Below are 20,626 nucleotides of genomic sequence, written 5' to 3'. Positions count from 1 at the left end.
TAACAATAACTTCATTACAAATCGCGTAAGATTCTTAAAACAGGTATCTCCATAGCGGAACGATACAAGGTGGCAGCATGGTGACATACCTACAAACATAAATAAAAATTCTATGTACTTTGTTTTTGTAAATTCGATGGAGAAATGTCAAAATCGTACTGCGCCGGAAGTTCATGTATCAAATCAAATAAAAAAAATTATAATCAGCTGTCCCGCGCTGCCACCTTGTATCGTTCCGCCCTGCATGCAACCATTGTATAAATATTACAAGGTAAGACCGGTGAGAGCCGAAATGACGTTTAAAAAAATTTTTTAATTCTCACTGTTCTCACATTTTAATTTTTTATTTTGGTTTTGTTTTCATAACAGAAATATAACAAACTGTAATATATTTTTATATATGTATTTTTAGAGGAATTTTCCTTTTTCCATACGCTAATCCGATCTAATCGCTGATTAGTGCAAATGAAACATTCCACTATTTTTCCCGACGTTTCGCTAAAACTTTTTTAGCATCTTCAGGGGCATTTCCATTTTATTTTCTGGCGAAAAAAAGAAATTACAGATATAAGTTTTAATTTAAGAGGCCATTACAAACATATCTACTTGGTAATCACGCGCAGATACATACATAGACATTCGCGTAGATACATACATAGACATATAACATAGTCAATAGACTCACAATATATAATTTACATTAGAAATTGCACAATTTTACATTAAAAAACTACACTTATTAAACGTGAAAAATATATTTGGTAATTCTATACGACAGCATGACACTTTTAATACAGGTCCAAAAATATCAAGGGGTGTATCAAAAGACGCGTTTTGGATCCAGGATCGCGAATCCGAAAGCGGAGTTTAAAAAATTTTGGGTCTGTCTAAGAGATATTTGCAAAAGAAATTTTGAAAATTTTCATGTGGTTGTTGTAGTTTTGATGATTTTGTGGTACCCACAAAAAAATTTGTGACCATAAGTGTTTTGCGCGGATATAGTTTTGGTCTCCAAACCGGTGTTGGACCCACCCAAGGTAATTTTTTATAAGCACTGTCAAAGGCCGCCAATACAGAAAGGTGTTCTGCGCAAAAATACTATGGATTCCACCCTCGGTTTCGGAGCACTCCGGGGTCATTTTTCGGTTTGTCGTTGATATCTTTTGAAAGATCTAAAATTTTTATTTTCCACCTTCGGATTATTGTTGTCGAGGTCAATACGAGTCTTTGTCACGAGTCAGTGTCATGCTGTCGTATAGGATTATCATATGTTTTTGCGTTCTAACATTAATATTATGATATTTTATCCAAACCCGAATTTTTTATTGGCGGAAATAACATTTTTTTGGTAGGAAAGAAATCTCAACGGTCAACCGCATTCCAGAATTTTCAATTCAGAATTGTATTGTGGTTTCCCGCAAAAAGAAGCATCAGGCCACGATCCTCTTCTGAAATATTTTTCACTTATTTCATAAGCATTTTATTTTTTTGGTATTAAAAAAAGTGAAAATGTCATACCAACAATTTTTTGTGTGTTTTCTTTGGTGTGGCATTTCCACAAAGTTTAAGAGAGTGATTTTAAAATTGTTTTAAAAATCAAAAAACCATCATGGCCGCTAAGAAGAGCAAATGGTTTTTTACCTGGTAATATTTATACCATGCAAGTTAACGCCACCATCCACCCATAACACTTACCCGCTAAGTAAACAAATATAGCTTCATTGAACCACTTAGGTATTAGGTATATGATTCAAATATGTCTTTGCTACACTGGCAATAAGTAACGACATATTTTAATTCTAAACAGGAAGAGCTAAAGTGGATAATATCTCAAATATCCTAAGCTCTGCATTTTTAATCTAAACAGAAAAAGCTAAAGTAAATAATACCTCAAATATTCAGTTGGCTATTTTTATTGATTTTTCAAGGGCAAGCCATTTCAAGGCTAAACCTATTTCATCGAATGATGAAATTGGTTTTAAGTAAACATTTAAGCGTCAAATTGTTTAGAACTTAAGCAGAAAACAATTGTATGTAGTGGTAAGTAAATAAGTTATAAATAAGAGAAGATCAATAAAGATTTTTTAGATTTGATTTGAACCACCAAGCAAGACGGTTGATTTTTTAAAAAACTTTCGCGCTTCGTGTGAAAGTTAAGTTGCATGCAACTTTTTCCCAAACAAACCGATAATAACCAGCGATGAGAAGAATTTGGCAAAGATCGATACTTAGATTTGCGAGTGTCGCCGCTTTACATAGAGGCTACACCATCGAATTTTAAATCAAATTTCCTTTAATATATCAAAATCACTCTACATGTTACTTCTTGCAAAATAAAGCTCGAAAATATAATTTATAGGTCTCAAAGTGGACAGTTTAAACGGTAACCAAAACAAACGGTTACCACGTAACCAAACGAAATTTCGGTAACCCAATTTGGTTACAAGTAACCAAAAACGGCAACACTGTTTACTACTGATCTCCGTTGCTTGGTAGTATAAAATATTTAAACTTGAATGTAAGAGCGCAGTCCTCTTTATTTGTATATTTTTATATATAAGTACATATATGTATAAATGCCTGTAAATACATAAATAAAGATATGTAAAGCTTGTTAGTCATATTAATTTTTTCCTTCAATATGTTTGGACTGCCGTCACATGAATTTTATACTGATGCTTTAAAAATTAGGAACATTACTGTTTTTTATGAAATATAATAGAACCTTGCAGTATGAAATATTGCAGAAAACCGAGGGTACTTCCCTCGTTCTGAAATCCGTAGAATATTTTCCATCTTGTCTACAGTAAGTTTAACACATGCACAAGCACTTTTCGTTAGAGTTCACCGTGCACATAATGCAAAAGATGAAGCATGAGATGTATAATTTATTAAGGAACATTTTTAAGAAACTGCCACGCATAAAGACGTTCTGATTTCTTAATCGGAATTTTGTGTTCCAAGGCTATTGTCCAAATAATAAATTTAAAATTGAAATATACATGGGTGTGAGTATAGAAAATGTATAAACCGTAGAAAAATGTTCACAGGTAGATATATTTTTGGTTGTGTGTAAAAAATTTCTAATATTAAAAAGGACAATTTTCTGCGTTTTCTATAATTTCTAGAGAGATATTCACAAGGTCTTATATTCGCCGTATGAGCGGTGGTTTAATTAAGTTTTATATTGGAAAACATGGAGAAAACTCAAATTTTACATGATATGTATGTGCTGCGCTGCTAGTTTTGCTGCTGTTTGATTGCTTCGTAGACACACATGCAGCTATAGCTATATTCACCTGGCAGCTCTATGCGGCGACTTATGTCAAATACTTGCATAAAGAATATAAAATATTTTTAAAATGCACTAAATATTGAATTTGTTTATAATAAAACAAGTAAAGGTGTCCAAGTTCGGGTGTAACCGAAATTATATACTCAGCGTGAGCTTCAATTGCACATTTTATTTCAGATAAATTACTTTTCTTCATAACACGTGGCACCGCCCGTTAAAAAAAAATATCTCCCCATTTCCTCTTACAATAAAAATTGATAAGTGAAATATCATTGATTCAAAACTATTTTTTGCCAAGTTATAGCTTATTATTCTAGTCTACGACCATTTTAAAAATCTTTTATATAAAAGTGGGCGTGGTATTCAACCGATCTCGATCATTTTTTCTAGAAATTTTTCCTGCTATAGGGAAAATCTGTGTACCCAATTTTATTACGATCCAATAATTTTTCTTGGAGTTGTGGCTCCCGAAACATAGAAAATTGCTTAGTCATAAAAGGGGCGGTGCCACGCTCATTTTTTTAAATTTGAAGTTTTTCCTATTTATTGTTATAAATCCACTTGGGAAATGAAATACCATTCATATAAAGCTCTTTTTTGCAAAGATAAAGCTTATTTTATTCGTCCACGACCCTTTTAAAAATCCTTTATATAAAAGTGGGCGTTGTCCATAGCCGATTTCGTTAATTTTTCTTCAAAGCATTCCTTATAGTAAAGGTAACTTCTCTGCCGAATTTTGTTACGATAGGTTTAACGATTTTTGATTTATTATTAATAATATTTGTAAAATTTATTTTATCAGAAGTGGGCGGTGCCACGCCTCAATATCCATTCACATGTCAAATTTCAACATTACTTTACTAAATAATCAGGTTTTTTGTGTTTTCCAAAATATTATATATATATAAAAAGTGGCCGTGGTTATTATCCGATTTCCCTCATTTTCAATACCAATCTATTCTGGGTCCAGAAAAGCTCGTGTACCAAATTTGGTGAACATATCTCAATATTTACTCAAGTTATCATGCTATTTTGCACTTTCTTTGTGCCTGTTTGGATTTTTTGGTACCCAACACTTATTTATGCCCTGTTTTTCAGTGCGAGTCTAGTTAAAGTTGACTAGACCACTTTTTTCGATAAGATAAAATTTTGCTGCTCATCTCAGCTTAAATGGCCGAAGTGGGTTAAACTGTAGTCAAGTTTAAAAAGCCCGGGCTTAATGCAGCAAATTTGTTTGAACAGGTCATGCAGCGAGCTGCTTCCCATGCGGAGACAATGTGTTAAAAATCTAGCTGCGTAGCAATTCTGCACTTATGTTTTGATCAACTTTTATCAAAGAGGATAAATTTTGCCACCAGTAGCAAATAATTCGCTGCAAATCAAAAAATTTAATACAATAAATAGAATAAACACAAACACGCCACAAAAATTTATAGAAGAAAAAAAAACACCATCTAGAATTCAACTAATGCCCGGTTTTTCAGTGATAGTTTAAACTAAAGTTAAAGTTGACTAGAGATTAACCCAACAACTTTGTCCGCTTAAGCTGAGATGAGCAGCAAAGTTGTATGTTATCGAACAAAGTGGCAAGGTTAAACTCTAGCCGACTTTAACTAGAGTTTAAACCCGCACTGAAAAACCAGGCATAAGAGTAGCATACTGACTTTTCTTTTCCTGATTTATCTTATTCTCTTTGGTTTAATCACACGAAATTAAATCTCAAATCGAAGAAGGTAAGGGTGTTGGCACACTTTGCAAGTGAAATTATTTTTCCCACTGGTTGGTAAATTTTCTAACATTTTTCACAATTAAAAACTGCAATATAACAATCGAATACGACACAAAATATGTTAGCAAGTATTTTTGTTGTATAGGGAGAATGTTTACAACAGTGCTTCGCAAAATTTTGTATGTGAATGGGCAAGGTGTAATAAACTTCAATTGCCAAGTCTGAAGTTCCTTCATATTTACAAACGCAATATCTTGGTTGATTGTGGCAATGTTATTGGAATGCATAAGCTTGTGTTAAACGCATCTATATGAAAAATGTCATTGTACCGCGGCCTATAAGGTACGAGTAGTTTTTAATCTCATAGTTGACGAATGTTTTTTGAAGTGCAAAAGTATGGCGCATAGTCATAGTCAAAATAAAATAGGCTTTAAATTTAGCTGCAACTTTTTGACATAATTTTCTATGAGCTACCCGTCAAAAAAGCTGCAACTAAATTTAATACCTATTTTATTTTGACTATGACTATGCGCCTATGTGTTTAATTCGAAAATTTTAAGATATGCACTTACTCACATACGTCCCATCCCTAAGAATCTTCTTAGATGTCAAATTTTCTAGCATTGTGGATAAAACAAGTGTGATATCTTATCCGTCAACTGCCTGACAGAATGTTCTACTACTACTACTACTACTTTTTATGGTTTTGACAAGGTGTCAAGGTGTTCAATCAAAGAGGATAAATATAATAAGAGCCGTCACTCGGTATTTTTTAGGCATTTACTCGATGTAAACTGTGAGGTAGTCGCTACTTTTGTTTTATGAGGGACATTTTTGAATTGCCTTCCACTTATCCATGCGGTGTTGTCACTTTATGCAAACGTGTTTTTTGGAAAGAGAATTAAATAATTAATTAAATACAGTCGGAAAAATAAACACAAATACCCCATGGAAATGTATAGAAGACATTTATAAACATCTCGCCCAAAAAAAAAGTAGCGACTAACTCATAGTTTACATCGAGTAAATGCCTAAAAAATAACTAGTGATGGCTCTTATTATATTTATCTTCTTTGGTTCAATATGGCAGGATGGCAGCGCATAGGGCCGACTATCTTCAGCGGGTGATAGAAAGAGATACAGAATGAGACAGCGGTAGTCAATTACAAATCAGGTGTTCCATTCTATTTTTAATTTTGACGTCTATGCAGAAGTTATCACACATGTCTTATTCACAATATTTTCTAGTTTCTCTTTGGCACCAAGGCGAATTCAGTACCAGGTGTTGCTATCCCAACCAAACCAACCATGACGGACCTATAGAAGGTGGCAGCATGGGACAGCTGATTTGTACATTTTTTATTTGATTTGACACATCAACTTACGTCGCAGTACGATTTTGACATTAGTCCATCGAATTTACAAAAAGTACATGGAACTGTTATTTATGTTTGTAGGTATGGCACCATGCTGTGTTGTTGTTGTTGTTGTTGTAGCAATGCTCGCCCCACCTAATAGCCGCGACCGATCACAAATTGTCATCAATATCCTCTAACGGGAGTCCAAGGAAACTTGCCGTTTCAACAGGGGTGGACCATAAGGAAAGGGGTGTTAGAGGCGTTGGTTCCACATTACAATTAAAGAGATGGTTGGTGTCATGTGGGGACACATTGCAAGCAGGGCATACATTTTGTATGTCGGGGTTGATTCTGGATAGGTAAGAGTTTAACCTGTTACAGTATCCAGAACGAAGTTGAGCAAGAGTGACACGCGTTTCCCTGGGGAGTATGCGTTTCTCTTCTGCGAGTTCTGGATATTTTTCTTCAAGTACTGGATTCACCGGGCAATTCCCGACATAAAGGTCCGACGCATGTCTATGGAGTTCACCAAGGACCTGCTTGTGTTTTTCCGCTTCATACGGCTGGGTTCTCAGGTGCCGTATTTCCTCAAAATGCTTACGGAGATGACTCCTTAGGCCCCTAGGCGGTGCTGGTTCGTCAATCAGATGTCTGTTGGGATGCCCAGGTTTCTGGGTATTCAACAGAAACTGTTTGGTCAGCATCTCATTTCTCTCCCTGATGGGGAGTATTCTCGCCTCATTATGCAGATGGAGTTCTGGGGACATAAGAAGACAGCCCGTGGCGATTCTGAGAGCAGTATTTTGGCAGGCCTGTAGTTTCTTCCAGTGGGTGGTTTTTAGGCTTGGCGACCATATGGGTGACGCGTAGCACGTAATCGGCTGGCTAATTGCTTTGTATGTGGTCAAGAGCGTTTCTTTATCTTTTCCCCAGGTACTGCCAGCAAGGGATTTGAGGATTTTATTACGGCTCTGAATTCTTGGAACAAATGCGGTTGCGTGCGCACCAAAATGTACATCCTGATCAAACGTCACACCCAAGATTTTGGGGTGTAGGACATTCGGTAGCGTAGTGCCATCGACGTGGATGTTCAATATGGTCGACATTTGGGGCGTCCATGTTGCAAATAAGGTCGCGGAAGATTTAGTCGGTGACAATGCCAGGTTTCGCGAGGCGTAAAAACTGGAGAGATCAGGGAGATAGCCGTTTATTTTATTGCATAGCTCATCGATCTTTGGGCCTGGGCCTGTGGCCATTATTGTGCAGTCATCGGCGTAGGAAACGATTGTGACTCCTTCCGGTGGTGAAGGTAGCTTAGATATGTAGAAATTAAACAAAAGCGGGGATAGTACACCACCCTGTGGCACCCCTTGTTTAATTCTCCTTTGTTTTGATGTTTCGTTTCTGAATTGCACCGATGCCTGCCGACCACCCAGATAATTTGCGGTCCACCTTTTAAGACATGGGGGAAGGGTGGACCCTTCCAGGTCTTGCAGTAACGAGCCATGGTTGACCGTATCAAAAGCTTTTGATAGGTCTAACGCTACGAGTACTGTTCTATGGTGGGGATATTGATTCAAACCGCAATTTATCTGGGTGCTAATGACATTTAGCGCGGAGGTAGTGCTATGGAGTTTTCTGAAGCCATGCTGATGAGGGGCTAGCTGCAAATGTGCTTGGAAATAAGGGAGCAAGATGGCTTCAAGCGTCTTTGCCACTGGCGATAGGAGAGATATCGGACGATATGACTCACCTACGTTAGCTGGTTTCCCAGGCTTTAGTAGCGGGACCACCTTGGCCATTTTCCATTTCTCGGGTATGACAAAGGTGGAAAGAGACAGGTTGAAGACATGCGCTAAATATTTGAAACCTCTTTCCCTAGGTTTTTAAGCATCGGCATGGCTATGCCGTCTGGGCCCACTGCTTTGGATGGTTTAGCGCGACCAATGGCGTCCTCAACCTCTCTAGCGGTGATGGTAATTGGTGACGCGCTGAGTTTGTGTTTATGTGCGTGTCTATTGGCTCTCCGTCTATCTTTGTCGACCGTAGGATGCATTATGTATTGTCGGCAGAAAGCGCTCGCGCATTTTTTCGCATCCGACAGCACCTTATCGCCAAAGGCGATGGAAACTTTGTCTTTGTGCTTAGTCGGATTCGATAGGGACTTTACGGTGGACCAAAGTTTACCTACACCGGTAGAGAGGTTACAACCTCTTAGGTGCTCTTCCCATTTCGCCCGCTTGTGTTCGTCCACAAGCAGTCTGATGCGTTGGTTTATATCCCTTATTTGGGGGTCGCCTGGATCAAGCTGTCTTATAAGGTCGCGTTCCCTCGCTAAGCTCGCGGCCTCCGCCGGGAAGTGGGGCCGGATTTCGGGAATTCTCCGGCGGGAATGAAATGTGCCGAGGCGGATTCAATGACCTTACGGAAGGCACGCTCCCCTTGGCGGGCATCAGTCGGGATAGGGAGGGCAGCAAAGCTGCTGTCTGTTGCAGATTTATATTCTTCCCACTTTCCTTTTTTGAAGTTTATGAAAGTGCGTTTTTCGGTGACGATGAAGTCGGCGGTACGCTCGAACGAAATAAGTATGGGCAGGTGGTCGGATGCCAATGTTACCACCGGCTGCCAGTTGACGCAGTTTACGAGTTCTGCGCTTACGATTGAGATATCTGGCGAGCTATGACAGCTTCCTACCATACGTGTGGGGGCGTCTCCGTTTATTGTGCAGAAAGTCGTTTCGTCTATTTGATCCTCCAACATCTCACCCCTACTGTCCACCCGCAGGTTTGAATGCCATAGGTCGTGATGGGCATTGAAATCGCCTAAGATAATGCGATTGTTGCCAGTGAGTAAGGCCTCGATATTAGGGCGGTATCCACTGGGGCAACAGGTGACAGGAGGGATGTAGATGTTGATGATTTCTAGATTTGCATCGCCTGACCGGACAGATAGACCTTGACGTTCTAAGACATTGTCACTGCGGTCGATGCCAGGATCAAATATATGATATTGCACAGAGTGGTGTATGTATAATAAACGCGAGGCCGCCTCCATTTCCGCTCTCGCGGTCTTTCCTGTGGACATTATAACCAGAGCAGGTCTGCAATGCAGATCTTGCTGTGAGTTTAGTCTCTTGAATCGCAGCATTGCGGATGTTGTGCCGCTTCATGAAATCGACTATCTCCGTAATCTTCCCAGTTAGTCCATTACAGTTGAACTGCAGAATTCTGAAGTGCATGAGGGGTGACGCCGCCACTCTAGGGGTAAGTGAGGGGTGACTACGCCTAGGTTGTGGAAGGCCAGGACGCAATTGCTGTTGTGGCCTTGGGACTGGGCGCCCTTGGGCAAGCATTGGGGTACCCGGATGATTTGGGTTTGCGACCTGGCAACATGGCGCGATGAAACCCGTCGAGGGGTTGCCGTCGCGGAGACCAGAACATCTAGGAAAGTGGCACCACCCAAGGCAGGAGCTGCATTGAGCGGATGTCGCAAACCTATATATTCTGTGCTGGCAGACGGTGCAAACGGAGGCAGGGACTAAGAGTCTGTTTCCCTGACCTGCACGATTGCTGCCAGAAAAGAGGGGGGGAGAAGAAGACGGGGGCAGGGGCTGATGCTCAGCATTGCTACCAGCTCTACTACGAAGGTAGTAGTTATGAGTGGTATCAGCTGTTTGAGTTGTTGGCGCCGTGGGGCGCGAGCAGCAGCGGGTACTTGTTGTGGCTTGCTGAGCAGCGAAGCTGCTGGAAGGTAGTGGGGATACGCTTAGGCGTAGACTACGGGACGCCCTTGGGCGTGAACAGCAAGGAGCCACAAAAGATTTATAAAAGTTACGTGGACGTCGGGTTTTGGGATCAAGCCCAGAACAACCTGTCCGATGCAACCATCCCTTGCACGAGACACACTGAACAGAGTATGACCGTCCTAAAAAGATTCTTTTCTGGCAGATGCAGCAAAACCATTTCTCATGACCGGGGTCAGGAGACGGACCCGGATTGGGTTCGATACCTTCCCGGAGTAAGAGAATATGTAGCAGTGCTGCTGCAAGGAGCTGCTGGGAGGATGACAATTTATGGGAGGGACGAAACAAATTAAATGGGGTCACACTGAAATGACAGTCCTTGGTCGGGAAAAATCCCGAGTCGCTCCGGTACATAGAACCGACTGCCTTGGGAAGCGGGCACCATGCTGTCACCTTTTATGGTTCCGCCATGATCCCAACAGCTGAGGTATGGAGTCGCCTTGGTCTATGACAAGGCGAATCTATACCAGGTGGTGCCAAAGCGAAGTCAATCAATTCGTCGTGCAGAAGAATGTCAAGTCAAAAGAAAATTTTCATTGATTGCGATTAACTGACATGTTGTAGTCAAGGCGAATTCAGTACCAGGTGTTGTTATCCCAACAGCTGATTGCTTCCTCTTGATTATTTCCATACGACGCCTTGTACTAAACCATGTCAGTTAATCGCAATCAATGAAAATTTTCTTTTGACTTGACATTCTTCTGCACGGCGAATTGGTTGACTTCGCTTTGCCACCACTTGGTATGAATTCGCCTTGGTTGTAGTACAAGGCGTTGTATGGAAAATAATCAAGAAGAAGCAATCAGCTGTTGGGATAACAACACCTGGTACTGAATTTGCCTTGAGTCGGCTTCTTTAAAATTTTTTCATAATTACCGATTATCGAAGGGAAAAATGTATATGGAAAATGTAGTCATTAATTTAACAATTGTTATTAGACATAAATAAATAAATTAAATGCAGATAATCTCATTAACCAAGCTTTTCTGGTATTGAGTACCTTTCCTCATTTGGAATTATACGACGCACCTTTATTAACCAAAATAGCATTTTATGTACAAAACAATGGAAAGTGTCAAACTGGCGATAGGTAATTTTTATATTACATGCAAGGCGAATCTATGACAGGTGATGGCAAAGCTAATTCATTCAAATCGCCCTGCAGATGAATGTCAAGTCCAAGGGGAATCCATACCAGGTCACAAATCATCTACTACTAGATTGCGCATTCACGAGTTCCAAATTGCTTCGTTCTGCGCATCTACGTCACAGTTGACTGCTTGAGCGAATTAAAGAAAGAAAAAAAATGAGCTAAAAGAAAATGGCGTATGAATTGCCCATAAAAAACAACTGATCTTTTCTTTACATGCGCAATCTTCTGATTGTGGTTTGTGATACCAGGTGGTGGCAAAGCGAATTCAACCAATTTGCCGTGCAGAAGAATGTCAAGTCAAAAAAAAAAATTTCATTGATTTCGATTAACTGACATATTGTCATACAAGGCTTTGTATGGAAAATTATCAAGAAGAAGCAATCAGCTGTTGGGATAACACCACCCAAGGCGAATCTATACTAGGTGGTGGCAAAGCGAATTAAACTAATTCGCCGTGCGGAAGAATGTCAAGTCAAAAGAAAATTTTCATTGATTTCGATTAACTGACATGTTGTAGTACAAGGCGTTGTATGGAAAATTATCAAGAAGAAGCAATCAGCTGATGGTATAAATCCACCTGTAATGAATTCGCCTTGTTTTGACTTGACATTTTTCCGCACAGCGAATTGGTTGAATTCGCCGTGCAGATGAATGTCAAGCCAAAAGAAAATTTTCATAGATTTCGATTAACTGACATTTTGTTGTACAAGGCTTTGTATGGAAAATTATCAAGAAGAAGCAATCAGATGATGGGATAACACCACCTGTAATGAATTCGCCTTGCCACCACTTAGTATAGATTCGCCTTGTACAAGGCGCTGTATGGAAAATTATCAAGAAGAAACAATCAGCTGATGGGATAACAACACCGGGTCTGAATTCGCCTTGTTAACCTGCCTAAAAGATTGTTTGATTGTTCCATGGCTCAATTATAGATGTTCATAAAACAAAATTTCTATCACTTCGACGGAAATATATCAAAAAAAAAAAAATAGTATTCTCTGAAAACGGCCATTGTTTATATCCAGTCTTTTTTTTCAAGTTGGAAATGATTGCCCTATGTGTGAAAAATTATTATTTATCGTATGAATTGTTTAAAAATAAAACAGATTTGCAAAATTTTCTAACCTATAATTTTTTTTTCAGACTGCTAAAAAAGGAACAAAAAATTTAGAATTACAAACATTTGCTTAAACAAAAAAGGAGAAAGAAAGGAAGACTTAAATTTTGTAGTATTTGGAATAAATTACGAGGTGTTCAAAGGTTTAATTACATAGAATATTCACATAAACATCAAGAATCAAGCGCATAAAATTTGAGATCAAGATCTGGCGAACCTGCAAAGCAAAAATCAAAGAATTCATTTGCGATTATTTGCACACGCATTGAATAAATCTAACATAATAAATAAAATAGTTTAATAAAACTATTTAAAAGACTATTATAAAGAAACGTCGATTGATAAGAACAAAAAGTTAAATAAATCAGCCTTAAAGCATATCAACCCTAACGCTACATACCCCCAAGCAATTGGACTTTAATGATAAAGAAAATCTATGTAGTGACCTAGTCTTATATTGTCAATGAGCCGCATAAAAACCAGTGATAAAAACACAAAAAAAGCTGAACACAAAGCAAGCGAAAAAGGAATCAAAGCTCACGAAATCGTTCTGGGCAAATGTATATCACTAACACTAACAACATTGGTATGGCCACGTTGTTGCAACAAAATAAGGCTACTTGCATGAAGACTCTTATTAATGGCAGCAATAACACAAACACCGGAAATAACGTAAACAACACCAGCATAGTTGTTGGTAGTTTAGTTAGTGGTATTGGAACAGGCGGCAGCCAAGCAGGTGGAGCAACACCTGGCGTTGTTAGTGGCGCTACGACTGTAGGTGGCCTTGGTGGCCTTGGTGGTGGTAGTGGTAACCTAGTATTGTCTACAGGACAGACGTTAGTGCTTACAAATGGTGCAACCGGTGCTAGCAGCATCATTAATTACCAACAGTATCAACAATTGTTGCAACAACAACAGCAGCAACAACAACAAATAATTTCATCAGCCTCCGCACTTGGTACAGTTGTTAATACAGCTACAACGTCGGGTGCACGCGTATTAATGCCACACGAAATGGTAACATTACCAATAAGTGGCATCGTAACAACGCAGGGCCATTTTTTGGTAGCAGCAACGGCCAGTCCTATGGTGCATCCCATACAAACCAATACGATTAGTGCTGCTAATATGAGTAGCTTTCAACAACAATTCCAGCAACAAATTGCTGCGCAATCAGCAAATACTGGAACTATTGTTGTATCGTCAGCACCGACTAGTCGTACTACTACAACAATTTACAGTCAGCAATCAGCTACAGGAGTGCCTGCCACACGCTACTTTTCACAATTTAGCAATCAACCACAACAGCAACAACAATCCACAACTAGTATAAGCCCTACTGCAACAACTTCAACAATTGTTTCTGCAAAAGCTACTGGCAATCGTACTACTCATGTATTGATAAATCGCTCTAATAATACTATTATCGCTGGCAATACCACGCAACGTTTGCAACATGCTAAAATTTTAAACAAACCACCAACAAATATTGCAGCGGCAACGGCATCGACAACAGCAAACACTGTAACAAATGCTGTCATTGCTAATAAGTCACAAATAATTAACAACAGTAATTCTCAGTCTCCTGCCATGCAAGCTGTTAAGTTGCAGCAACAGCAGTTGCGCCAAAATATTCCAACTTTGCAACATATTAAGCAACCACAACTGTTGCAACCACAAAAGATTCAATTAGTAAAGCCCATCGTCCATAGCGGCAATTCATTGACATTGACTGCCACGAAAACGACAACAGTTGCAAATATAGCTGGTAGTCCTGGTGGTGCGCGTAACATAACAAAAGGGGCGCTGGTTAATGGCGGTTTAAAGTTAGTTCCTAGCAGAAATATTATAAGCAGCAGCAACAGCAACGATAGTGGTAATAATAAGAGTGGAAGTGTGACGGCAGGTAGTGCCACAATGGTGACCTTAGCTGCTAAAACGTTGCCAACTGCTGCTGTGCAGCCACAAAAACAGCTCCAACAGCAACAGTTGCAGTTGCAAAAACCGCAACAACAACAACTAAAGCAACAGCAATTGCAAACTCAGCAGAAACAACAACAACACCTAAATCAAAACCAAAATCAACACGGACAAACACAAGAACAAAAACCAATCACAGCTCATTCCCGCACCATACCCGCCACACCACATCAAACTTCAACTCAACTTGTTGAAGCCAATAAAACTGCCAATCAGCAAGGTACTGCTGCACCTACTGAAATTACCGCTTCTGCTACTAATCTTAATTCGACGCCTGCTGCTACAGAGGTCGCTGCTACTACTGAACCGGAAGTTGAGCCTGAAATCGATATTGTTATAAACAATGTTGTTTGTTCATTTAGTGTACGCTGCCATTTAAACTTACGCGATATAGCACTTAAAGGACTGAATGTGGAGTATCGTCGTGAAAATGGTATGGTGACAATGAAACTACGTCGACCATATACAACTGCTTCTATCTGGTCATCGGGTCGTATCACATGTACGGGAGCCACGTCCGAGGAACAGGTAAGTAAGAAATAAAAAAATAGACAGGGAAATGGAATTAAATGAAAGAAACGAAAAGAAAAAGAAACGAAAAAATGAAAAGAAAGAAAGGGAAAGGAGACAACAGAAGTAGAGAACAAGAGAAAATAAATTCAAAAGGACATGATGGGAAAGGAAAGGAGTGAAACAGGACAGAAAAAAAAAGTTAAAAAAGTAAGGGACATGGGTTAAAAGCAGAAAAAGAGGAAAGGGAGAAATGAATAGAACAAGGATATATATGAGGAAAACCAGAAAGGAAGCGTTTTAACAGCTGTGAGCTAAAGTAGGGAATTACAATAACTGATTCTGATTGCGAACTAAACTCGAAAAATTTTCCGAAATTGTCCAAAATGTTCCACTTAAAATCACGGCAATCAAAGTCTAAATGCTCCAGGAATATTCCCGAAACTATCCGAAGACAGTCCCGACATGATCACGAACAGGAACAAAATGAACCGAATAGTCCCGAAATCATCCAATGGCCGGAAATGTTACGTAAATAGTCCTATAATAATCCGGAAATAGGCTCAAGAAATCTCCTAAAAGTTCCGAAATCGTTTACAGAGTAATACGAAAATTGCCGAAGTGATTCCGAAAGAGAATGATGTCGAAACAGTCGCGAAGTGATGTCAAAAAGGTCCCGGAAATAGTCCTGCCCTTGTCCCAAAAGAAAACGATCTGAACCGAAATAAAACATACCAGAGATACATTTAAAAGTAAAAAAGGTAACTTCCCAGCAGAGCTGAGACTCTATCCCTCACTTTTTTGAAAAGACATTCACTATAGGTCCTATCGGGCAATAGCTATGCGTCCAGCCGTTTTGGATTTATTGTGTCAAGAATATTATTACGAAAACTAGCGGGGGATCCTTTCAGACTATTGACTATTTGTCAAATTTCGTCCAAATTTACCTAGCCGTTCTGAAGTGACTGAGTCGCAAAAACAAAGTTTTGGACATTAATACGTTCTCCTGATAAAAAAATTTGATTTTTCTATCGACTGAACTAAAGAGACGAATAGGGGCAGCCTAAATGTTATTTAATGAATAATAAAACGTTTTTTTTTCTTTCAATTTCAGGCAAAAATTGCAGCACGTCGTTATGCTCGTTGTCTCGAAAAGCTTGGATTTCGTGCGCGTTTTCACAATTTCCGAGTTGTAAATGTATTAGGCACATGCAGCATGCCGTGGGCTATTAAAATTTTAAACTTCTCCGAAAGATATAAAAAGGAGGCTAGCTACGAGCCAGAATTACATCCTGGTGTTACATACAAATTGCGTTATCCAAAGGCAACATTAAAAATTTTCTCCACCGGCAGTATTACTGTAACCGGTGAGACAGTTTTTAACTTAACTTATTTGTCAATTTAATACTATTTATTCTATTTTCTATTAATTAAAATAGCTGCCAGTGTTGCTAATGTACAAGCTGCTATTGAACATATTTTCCCGCTTGTTTATGAATTTCGTAAAAAACGTTCTCCCGAAGAAATGGAACAACTACGTATTAAGCAGCAAAACGCGCAACATTTAATTGATGTCAACGAGGTGGAGGAGGTGCTAAATACTAACGATGTTGCTGCGGGATCCAATTCAAATGTGCCAACAACAACAACATTACAGCGCAGACTTATTAGTAATAATGCAACAACAAATAATTTTAGACAAAAACGTAGAAGACTTGATAATGATAGCGATATTGAAGAGATATCATTAATAGATGCTGAAGAAATTGATGATCCTGAACCAAGAGATATGGATGATAATTTTGTAATGTATGACCCAGATGATTTAATTGAAGGACCCGATGATGAAGAAGATCTTTAAATACTACATAAATGTAACAATTGTGATGCAATAATGTATGCATAGCGTTTGCACATGCATACTCATTTGTAGGCGCGTATTACGAGAAGGCATACATACACATGTTGTTTGACTATGTGTGTGTGAGCAAATTATGGTTTCCAAAAAAGTTGTATACATACATCCATACACGCTATAAGAGATTATTTAAATAAATTGAAACTGAGTTTACTAAAAGAGCAAAATGTAGAATATGTATGTACATACTTATACTACTCAAGTTTCGAGAACAACTATGTCAAAATAGTGTGGAGTAATCGTCAACGCTTATGCTTTACAAATGCCACATTAACACACAAAACTGTTTTGAACACGATCATCAAAAACCGATTCAAATTTAATCTTAGCAAACAAATTGAGTTTATCGTTTACAAAAATATACAATTTCAAGTGATAATGATTTGTACGCGTTACATTAACATTTACATATACAATTTATGTTTTATTATAAATATTACAAAACTCGTGCACAGTCAGGTTACAACGCCCTTGTATATATGTATGCATATACTGCATGCACACACATTTATACACTCGTATAAGTTTGTTTGTTCCAACATATTGGCGTTGACGTTTTCGAGTTTAACGCAAAAATATCTAGAAATGAATATATAAAATGTAAATGTTAAGAAGTCTGCGAATTCTGTAATGCGGTCTACGATCTACTATAGGATTTTTGAGCCAAATAACTACAACTACTTTTAAGGTAAGCCCTGGCAATGAATTGTATGTATCACCATTTGTGTGTTGCTTGTGTACTTAATTATATTTCTACGCATAAATAACTATATGAACATTTTTCATGTTTTATCTTACAATGATATAATTTGTAATTTGATTTTTTGAAGATATGTAATAACAATGTAAAGCAAGTTTTCACATTTTATTCTTTTTGCATAATATAATTGGAATATTCTTGTAAAGTTATCCATTAATGTTTTTTACCCAGGTTATAAAAGCAAAATATACTACTTAAGTACTTTAATTTAAAAAATGATAAACACTTAGCTTCTCAAAAAATTAAATTTTTGAGTTATACATATCTGTATATGATAAAACGTGCGATATGTATGTAGTTGTATGTAGTTGTATGTGCTCATATGTTTGTACGCTTGTGCAAATATTTATAGAACGGCACAAGACTGTAGAACGAAGCTATATATAACTTCTATGTATTGTTTATTGTATTGTACGCCAAGATTGTGAGATTTTTTCGATTGCACATCGTTCTTAAGAGGCTCGTGAGTTGAGAAATAGCGACCTCCGAAATAGGTCCACCAATATTTTTATTTATTATTTTCTTAAATGCAAATTATTATAATTTGAAAAGAAAAAGTTGTTGTAGCTTAATCTAGTTCATTGTGCAGAGGGTCAAGAGCAAACAGTTTTTGAAGGATAATGTGAAATATCAATACTCTCTGAACCATACAGAAATGTACACCCTACTTGTGTTGTTTTTCGAACCTGGCAGGGAAAGCCTCAATTCGGACATTAAAAGGGTTTCTCCGTCGGAAAAACATGGCATATATGATGACTGGCTCCACGTGGGGAAAAAACCAATGGAATGTACATTGAGTTGGGTCGATTTGTATGGACGAAAGTTAACCGATATCGCGCCATCAATTTTTCTATTGGATTTGGGCTCAGGAAAAAAAGTTCCACTACGCATACCCAAAAAAATAATTTTCGAGCCTGCGAAATTTAAATTTTCATATGTATAAAACTGTTATCGACAACGTTCCGCTAATATTTTTTTAGTAGGTCATGAAAAATCAATGGCGCGATATCGGTTAATAAATCGACCCAGTCTAATGTTCATGGCTTTCTTTTTTTATATTATAGCAAAGCTTTTAGTTAAATGTTCTTCAGGAACCGAGTTCGCTTTCACATAGTTTTGTCTACTAAACTGGTTGTGGTCCTATAAAGTACGCTTCTCGAAGGCAAAAACATCAATGATTTTTAATGTCTGGATTTTCAGTGCGAGTTTAAACTCTAGTTAAAGTTGACTAGAGTTTAACCTTGCCACTTTGTTCGATAACATAAAATTTTGCTGCTCATCTCAGCTTTAGCGGCCGAAATGCCAATGCGGTCTATTCAGCTTTCGAAGTTGACAGTAAAGCATTCTCTTCGGAGCTATGCTTTCACTTGAAGGCTCTGTCACCAAGGACTAAGCGTCCTCTACCAATTCTAAGCTGAACATAAATTTTTCAATTGATTCTCCTGCGCAAGGTCACATCACTTAATTGTGTCCCCGTTCTATACCTGTTGAGTAAATCAAGACAAGCAAATGCCTACCGTTTGTGGATAACAAGTGATTGTTGAAAGAGTGCGGAATGTGCTTACTCTTGTTCAAATTTTTGATACTGCCCCAGGCTATGCTGAACGGAGTAATCGGGTTTTAGAAATGTGGTTAGTAGTAGAGACATTACGTCGCAAACGCGAACTGACATTTTGACTCGATGTGACGAAAAGGTTGTAATCACATCCCTTAATTGTGATACAGTAGTATATCATTTCGGTTGTTACTCCTGGTGCTCCGAACAGGTTATTCACATCCCTTAATACCATTAGCCAAAGAATCAGAAACTCGGCAATGTATCGGAAGAAAATTTGTAAATGTCTTCTACTTAATATGGTAGGTGTCACACCCATTTTACAAAGTTTTTTCTAAAGTTATATTTTGCGTCAATAATTTTCGATATCGAAAAAGTGGGCGTGGTCATAGTCGAATTTCGGCCATTTTTTATACCAAGATAAAGTTCAGATAAGTACGTGAACTAAGTTTAGTAAAGATACATCGATTTTTGCTCAAGTTATCGTGTTAACGGCCGAGCGGAAGGACAGACAGTCGACTGTGTATAAAAACTATGAGTGGCTTCAACCGATTTCGCCCATTTTCACAGAAAACAGTTATCGTCATAGAATCTAGGATTGGTAAATTATTGTTCGACTTATGGCATTAAAAGTATTCTAGACAAATTAAATGAAAAAGGGCGGAGCCACGCCCATTTTGAAATTTTCTTTTATTTTTGTATTTTGTTGCACCATATCATTACTGGAGTTGAATGTTCACATAATTTACTTATATACTGTAAAGATATTAAATTTTTTGTTAAAATTTAACTTAAAAAAACTTTTTTTAAAAAGTGGGCGTTTTCTTCATCCGATTTTGCTAATTTTTATTTAGCACATATATAGTAATAGTAGTAACGTTCCTGCCAAATTTTATCCTGATATCTTCAGCGACTGCCAAATTACAGCTAGCAAAACTTTAAAATTACCTCCTTTTAAAAGTGGGCGTTGCCACGCTTTTTACTAATTTTCTATTCTGTGTCATAAGGTCAACCCACCTACCAAGTTTCATCGCTTTATCCGTCTTTGGTAATGTATTATCGCATTTTTTCGGTTTTTCGAAATTGTCGATATCGAAAAAGTGGGCGTGGTTATAGTCCGATATCGTTTATTTTAAATAGCGATCTGAGATGAGTACCCAGGAACCTACATACCAAATTTTATCAAGATACCTCAAAATTTACTCAAGGTATCGTGTTAACGGACAGACGGACGGACGTACATGGTTCAATAAAATTTTTTTCGATACTGATGATTTTGATATATGGAAGTCTATATCTATCTCGATTCCTTTATACACGCTGAGTATAAAAATAATTTCAGTAGTATTTACAAAGATAAAATAAATAAATTTTTTTTTCCAATTTTTTTTTTGTCAAATTTATTGTCCACCGGCTAATAAAAAGGCTTACCAATAGATAAGC

The 20,626-nt window shown here is 38.0% G+C and overlaps 1 protein-coding gene and 1 long non-coding RNA gene across 8 annotated transcripts in view; both read left to right on the top strand.

Moving 5' to 3' along the window:
- Window positions 1-20,626, top strand: part of LOC137251206 (uncharacterized) — a 96,716-nt gene that overhangs the window by 41,906 nt on the left and 34,184 nt on the right. The window lies entirely within an intron of this gene.
- Window positions 1-20,626, top strand: part of Trf2 (TATA box binding protein-related factor 2) — a 67,621-nt gene that overhangs the window by 36,073 nt on the left and 10,922 nt on the right. For 6 of the 7 annotated variants that reach the window (XM_067785393.1, XM_067785391.1, XM_067785390.1 and 3 more), the window contains 3 exons: window positions 12,484-14,968; window positions 16,065-16,317; window positions 16,390-17,556. In XM_067785393.1, the coding sequence (XP_067641494.1) occupies window positions 13,016-14,968; window positions 16,065-16,317; window positions 16,390-16,811 (2,628 nt within the window). In that variant the 5' untranslated portion in view covers window positions 12,484-13,015 and the 3' untranslated portion in view covers window positions 16,812-17,556. Of the gene's footprint in view, window positions 1-12,176; window positions 12,421-12,483; window positions 14,969-16,064; window positions 16,318-16,389; window positions 17,557-20,626 lie in introns of those variants that run through there. The other variant, XM_067785392.1, reaches the window with a different exon arrangement.

Source organism: Eurosta solidaginis, chromosome 4, assembly GCF_040869045.1.
Source record: "Eurosta solidaginis isolate ZX-2024a chromosome 4, ASM4086904v1, whole genome shotgun sequence".
NCBI classification, from domain to species: Eukaryota; Metazoa; Arthropoda; class Insecta; order Diptera; family Tephritidae; genus Eurosta; species Eurosta solidaginis.
This window is presented reverse-complemented; position numbering and strand designations above follow the sequence as displayed.